This window comes from Semicossyphus pulcher, unplaced genomic scaffold (genome assembly GCF_022749685.1).
Source record: "Semicossyphus pulcher isolate SPU_LCO1_2020_fin unplaced genomic scaffold, fSemPul1.0.p SCAF_9, whole genome shotgun sequence".
NCBI classification, from domain to species: domain Eukaryota; kingdom Metazoa; phylum Chordata; class Actinopteri; order Labriformes; family Labridae; genus Semicossyphus; species Semicossyphus pulcher.
In genome coordinates this window covers 24,959,423-24,965,821 of record NW_027211770.1, presented here as the reverse complement: position 1 = coordinate 24,965,821, position 6,399 = coordinate 24,959,423, and the positions used below count along the sequence as shown (strand labels likewise).

The 6,399-nt window shown below is 44.1% G+C and overlaps 1 protein-coding gene across 1 annotated transcript; it reads right to left on the bottom strand.

Annotated features, from left to right (window-relative positions):
- Window positions 1-487: 487 nt before the first annotated feature.
- fam110d (family with sequence similarity 110 member D) lies at window positions 488-3,955 on the bottom strand. The gene has a single exon (XM_069656673.1). It carries the CDS (start codon window positions 3,770-3,772, stop codon window positions 2,411-2,413), a length of 1,362 nt encoding a protein of 453 aa, XP_069512774.1. The 5' UTR covers window positions 3,773-3,955; the 3' UTR covers window positions 488-2,410.
- Window positions 3,956-6,399: the final 2,444 nt, after the last annotated feature.

Here is a 6,399-nt window from a genome sequence, read left to right as displayed (position 1 = left end):
AGGAGTCTGCAGACAGGGTTGGAGGGTCTGCTCTCTCCTACAGCGTAGACATAGCATCAGGCCGCACAGAGGCCTCCTTGTCTATAAACACAACCTGTTGCAACACACTCAGGAACCTACTATGCAGGGAATGCTAAAAGGATTAGCCCATTGCCACTTGAGATAATGTGAAAAATGAGACGTGATGTGGTTGTGGGAGGTAAGAAAGAGTCAAGGACAAGACAGCTTCACAAGGCAGTCAGTCGACCGTTACCCTCTAAGAAGATTAGAGAACAATTCAGTGACTGCCTTTTCTGTATGCTTTTATACCGACGGCTTTATTTCTTCTTATGTAGCTTAATAATTTTAGTTTACATTGGAAAGTGAATGTTGGATGAATTATTAATGCAGAAAAAGTTAATTTTGACTGCAATGTGTCCAGTTTTTGTAAAATAAACCCAAAACACAACAAAAAAAACAGCTTCACACAATGTTTTCTTTTCTTGGTGTTTATTTGCCGTGTACATCATACACAAACTTCTTTGGAATAAAAACTAAATCTCTCAAACATATCAAATGAAAAAGAGATTCTGAATTTCATGGAGCCACTATGTAAACATGCAACCAAATGATTTTAACGGGGAAATATTAAACAAAAAAAGAGTCCAGGTTTTAGTGGTGTCAGGAGTGTGCCATGCTCATGATGATTACAAGACATAAAAAACTTTCAAAGCTGCAGGTAATTGTGTACATTTATCACATGTACAAATATAACGTGCCCAGAACGCCTCTCAGTCTAACCTCTGCATACCTCGGCAGACCTCCAGTTCATATTTCAGTGGCATCCTCCAGGCCAAGCAATGGAAATGACCTTTCATGGAGATAAAGTGAGAATCACTGAAGGATGGATGAAGTGAGGTAGGACCTCTGGTTATCAGAGGGAGGAGGGCTGCTTGTTTTGATGGGAAACCGGCTGACTGAGGCAGCTGGGAAGCTTGAACGTCTGTTAGCTGACAGATGGTGAAAGTGACCTGAAACATTTTGCAGTCCAACATCTTGAATTCCTTTACCTTTAGCGGCCAGTATATTGTCTTACGCAATTAACTTCAATTTTGAAACTTCTTTTGTGAGATATAAATACACAGGAGTCTTTCCCTGCTTTTCATCTCTGTAACTCTTCAGCTTACACAGCTGCGAGCACTGAACACACAGGAAGCATTAGCTTTGTTAATCAATAACTGTGTCACAAGAGATTATTGCTCAGTGTTTACTGCGTGAGAATTGACCCCCTTTAGGGTTTAGAAAATGAGATGAAACGCTGATTATTACTGGCCAGGCACGGCTCCTTGTCTTCAGTGATGTAGGTGCTCCTTTGAATCCAGCTCAGTGTTTAATATTAAATGAGATGGATCTCTGTAAAGAGTTAAAGCTTTATCTCTATCTTTCATTTCCTCTCTCTCTATCCAGTTCAGTGCATTAACAACCCCACAGGGGCGTCTCGCATGTTTGTTCCAACGCCTGCGTTTAAGGAGTAAAAAAAAAAAAGAAAAGCAACACACAAACTAAACTGGGACAGATCCGAATGAGGTACTCATGGTTCACTTCACACTCACACAACAGTTTCCAGTTCAGAAAAAAACATAGCTTAGTGGTTTTCCATTTTAATTTAATCATTAAGGGAGAGTGTTGGTGTCAAGGACACTAAACTGTGTCGACTGTGTCGTGACGAACATACACTTATGTGCCTCGTGAGGGGTCACAGGGGCTGATTCCAGATCAGTGTTGTATCCGGTTCGGTCACTTACTGAAAAAAGGCGACAGACAGAGAGGACGGCAATGTCCACTCTTAACACAGCCACACAAACACACAGATAGCAAAACATTTTGCATGGAGAAATGGTTCCAGTCGCCAGTAAGGTCTGTCTTCACCCACACAATACTTCCATAGGATCTATAAATACAATATATCAATTTGACAAGATATAACTAGTAGCTGTCGTTGTTCTTTCAGTTAAAGAAACAGTCTCTTTGGAGTCAAGGGGGGACAAGGGAGTGAAGGTAATCATGTGCCAAGGAATGCTAACCCGCATTAGCATCTGAATCAAAACCTAAGTCGACTGACACTCGTTGAGATTTAAAATAAAAATCAGATTTTGTTGCAGCTTTACCTCGTGAAGCTTAGCTGCTTTGACTTGCATTGATGCTTGGGGCTCAAAAATAGAAACAAGTACTATTTCTTCTATTGTGGTGCATTGTGGAACGGCTGCAAGCTAATCACAGCTCGTCCTGAATTCAGTGATGATTCAATGCTCTGACTTTTGGTTTGAAGTGCATTTCAGCTGCAAGTTTCTGCATAAAGGGTAAAGGTTTTATCAGAGCAGAAGCCTTCAGACTCTTGGCACTCCACGACACATGGTTCCTTGTCCCTATATCAAACAGTCGACTCTTTGGGTCCCTCTCGTGCTGCATTCTTACACCCGTAAAGCCACTTGATGACGCGAGCATTTCTCTCTATTATTGACACACCAGTAGGCAGCTGATCCGCCAGCTCCTCTTGAAACAATCCATCTCCTGAGTGTCGGGAGAACTCACTGGGCTCAGAGCCCCCGCAGCCATCCCCACCTACACTGCGGAGTGCCAACGACAGTGTGTCTATGGAGCTTGCACCAGAGAGGAAATTGTCTCGACCCAGACGCTCGATCATGTCCATGTCCAGCCCACAGAAGTCAAAGAAATTCTCCTGTTCTGATAGCGCTACTGAGCAGCGCAGACGCAGGTCCGACTTGGAGCGCTGCAACTCCCCAAACCTCCTCCTTGGTGCTGGTTGAGGTGATGCCCGCTTCCAAGGGTCATTTTCATCATCTTTTTTACCTGGGTGGTTTCCATCGGTGATACCGTTGTTAACTCCATCAGTGGTGCCATTTGTTAATCCACTTTTAGTTAGTTCAAGGGGACAGCTAAACCCAGGGCTGGGGAGTGACCCTGGGCTGCGTTCTTGGTCCGTTTTACTAGACCTCCTGCTCCCGAGGCCACCATCTGTAATGTCTTTGTCAATGGTCCAAGACATGCGAGAGTCTCCATCCCGTGATGGCGCTTTTTCTTCGCCGATTACCATCTTCTGGATTCTTCCCTCACCTCCACTACTCTTCTCCCTCATGGAGCCCTGGAAGAGGCGTCGGACAAAACTATAACCCTTTATATCCGAGTTAGTATTCTCTCCCTCTGCTGCACCACTTGGGCTTTTGCACTCCTTTTTCTGCCTGTAAATGACGAGGGAGTCTGGCCGAAGCATGCGTTTGCCTGTGCTTCTTCTGAGTACAGGAGCACTGTGTGGCGCTACCAAAGTGTTTTTTCCAGGAGTCCTAGGGTTTGGAGGTAGTACATTGTTCACATTGCTCCTGTTGCGCGCCTCAACATCGACAGAAGTCCGTCTGTTCTCCTTCCTGGAGTCATCATTTTCATTTTCATCTCTTGAGTTGATGGAGCCAGAGAGTGTAGAGAAAGCGGTGTTTGATGAACGGCGAGGGGGAAGATGAGGCGTCAGGCTACCGGGGGTGGAAAAGGCTCGTCGGGGCTGCGGTGGTGGGGTAGCACAGGGCACCAGAACAGGCTCCTGTTTGGTGTTGATCACCTGCTGGCTCTTAACATATTTGGCTTTGTCTGCCTCAAGCCTCTCTACAGCGCTGATTGAGCGTCCATTGCCTCCACCATCTATCTGCCTGCGAAGGTAGTCTGGACCCTTGTTGAGGAGCCTCAGAGGAGAGGGGGATCCAATTGGTGTTAGGGGCTTCATGTTGAATCACTGAGCTGGGATAGACATGAAAACAACAATCCCCAAATAACTGTTTCTGGTGTCCCACAGAGCGCAGTTTTTGGCCCAGTGAAAATCTCTATATTGTTTTTTTTCTAAGTGAAGAAAACTGTGGCACGTCTCATTCCTGTTATCATAGCTGTTGACTCTTCCTTGAAGGATAATAGATGGGTAGTAATTCAGGACACCACAGAGTTGTTGTAATGTCTTCTATAGATAGTCTCTTTGTTGGGCGGTGTTAGAGCCCAGACAAAATGATATCTCTATCTAGTATTTATACAGGCATTTGGATCGGCAGGCAGGGCACAAGGGAGTCCTTTTTTTGTCAGCCAAGATCACTCCCAAATGAGACGCTGCCTGCCCACAGCGCAGCAGAAATAGCAGGCAGGGTGCACTTTGAAAGGGTTACTTTTTCCTCCCCCACTTTTTCTTCTCTCTTTCTGTCTCCCAACAACTCCCTTCACTGTTGATCTTTTCAGGGACAGAGGCCTGGATAAGTAAGATGTAATGGCCTCAAATATTTGCTTTGTGCAGGCTGTCTGAGGTGAGCTTGTTTGGTGCCCGTTGTGGTTGAGATGACATGAGGGTGGCCGGCACCAAGGCACTTGATTCGTTGATGGACAGATGGGGAAGATGCAAATCTTGTCCTTGTCCTCACCTCACCTGCATGGACCCCTGGGAGAGAAAGAGAGAGAAAGAGTGGTTTTAGTCAGAATTTATTTTTTGAGGGCAAGCAGGAGAGACCAGATGGCAGGAAGGACGGTGGTCCCTGATGCTGAGCTCAGTTTGTGCTTATTTAAAGCTGGAGGGAGTTACATGCCAGGAGCACACCACAATTCAGACTGGCCCATGAAAGCACTTAATGACCCTCTTCCTTGAAAACTGAATACCATCAGCATAGACACACAGCTGACACTCCCATTAACGTTAACAGACAATGAGCAAACAGGTAAAGGTTAAACTACCTACATTAGCAAAAGTTAACATGCTGCTGAGCCAGAGAGACTGTGGCACAAACCGACGAGACAAAGTGTGTTTTTCCACTGTCACAGAATGTGTTATAAGCCAGTTCATGAATCTGAACACAGATGTCCCGTGTGAATAAAAAACACGTGTAATGTTTCCTGTGCAAGCGTTTCTTTATCGTCTGTCCCTGATGTGTGGCTGTCCTCTTTCAGTCTATTTTAAAATGCCTGTTGTCCAGACAGTACTGCACAATGTCTGTTGTCCAGGCGCAGGGTGATGTGTCTGCACAGGAGGTACACTCATGTCAATTGTTTCAGCTTTGCTTTAAGAGGAGTCGCAGCAAATGCAACATCCTGTCAGGCTGGCGGATTATTTTGAACTTTAAAATGATCTAATTTTTATAATTAATGTGTCATGTCTGCAAGCACACTGTCTTGGCTCTCAGTCCTCTGTATGTTGCAGCTATTACACTGACATACCAAGACAAGAAACTCAAGAGGGGGAAAACTTGAGTGAGAAACTAGAGTGACGTTTTCGCAACTTAAACACCCTAAAGTGCTGCTTAAGTGAGCAATTAAACTTCTGAAGTTATAACTTTTTCATAGTCACAGTTAAACAGCTTGTTGTTCCAATTAACAAGCCACTAAAAGAGTGAAATGACACTTTAAACCAAACATAGAGCATGACTCTGTAAATGTATTTATGACGTGTTCCATGAGCAGAGACGTTTCATATGTTTTATGTTTTCACGCTATATGAGGGGTAAGCGGAGGGAGGAGGCTGCACGTGTCTATTATGGGATAGGCTCTACCCGGGGAGTATTTATAGCATGAAAACAACCCAGCACAGTTATCAAGTGTCTATATATGTGAGCATGCATGTGTGTGCATGCGGCCATGGGTGTATTTGTGTATCTGCTCTAGTTTTGTGCCTGAGCTTACGTTTATTCGTGGCAGCAGCACGAGGCAATAAGAGGTTTCCCTGTAAATGAAAGAGGGACGTATTCATAGTTCAGATTATAAAGCTATTCCCTTTTATATGTCCACTTAAGAAGCAGTAAGTTTGTCATATGCTAATCTGGAAGACCCAGAGGCAAAGGTGGAAGCTGTTTTTCTTCCCTACAAAACATGTTACGAGTCCATCCGGAGAGATACACGCTCCTTGTGCTGGTCTCCGCAGCAGGATGATGTTATATTGTTGTTCTTAATGTTCCCACAGGTCTGCCTCGAGCGTTATCACGTGCTATTTTAACTTCACATGAAGTAAAACAATGAACAACCTTCTTCAGCAGGAAGAAGGATCCATGTCTCATCCTTTAAGACAAACCGTATGACCCCACTGATAACACGAACACTGAGCTGTGAGTTTTCCATCTTCCGTGTGTAGAGCGTCTTTAAGATGATAAATAACAGAGTGACAGAATGACAATAAAAGGTCATGAACCAGATTCAAACGTGGGACAACATGACTGTTTGCACTTTAGCTCACTGACACACAAATCTCATAAAACAACTTATATCGAGCAAAGTTTTCAAAAGTTTCTATAGTTTAAGGATAGAAAGAGAAGCTGGAATAATGTTTTCTCTCGCTTTAATAAAACATGTTTAAGACTCGAGAACAATTTTAAAAAGCGGTTACAAGAA

Excerpts from the sequence above, each read along its gene's own strand:
- fam110d (XM_069656673.1), bottom strand. The coding sequence starts at position 3,772 with ATGAAGCCCCTAACACCAATTGGATCCCCCTCTCCTCTGAGGCTCCTC.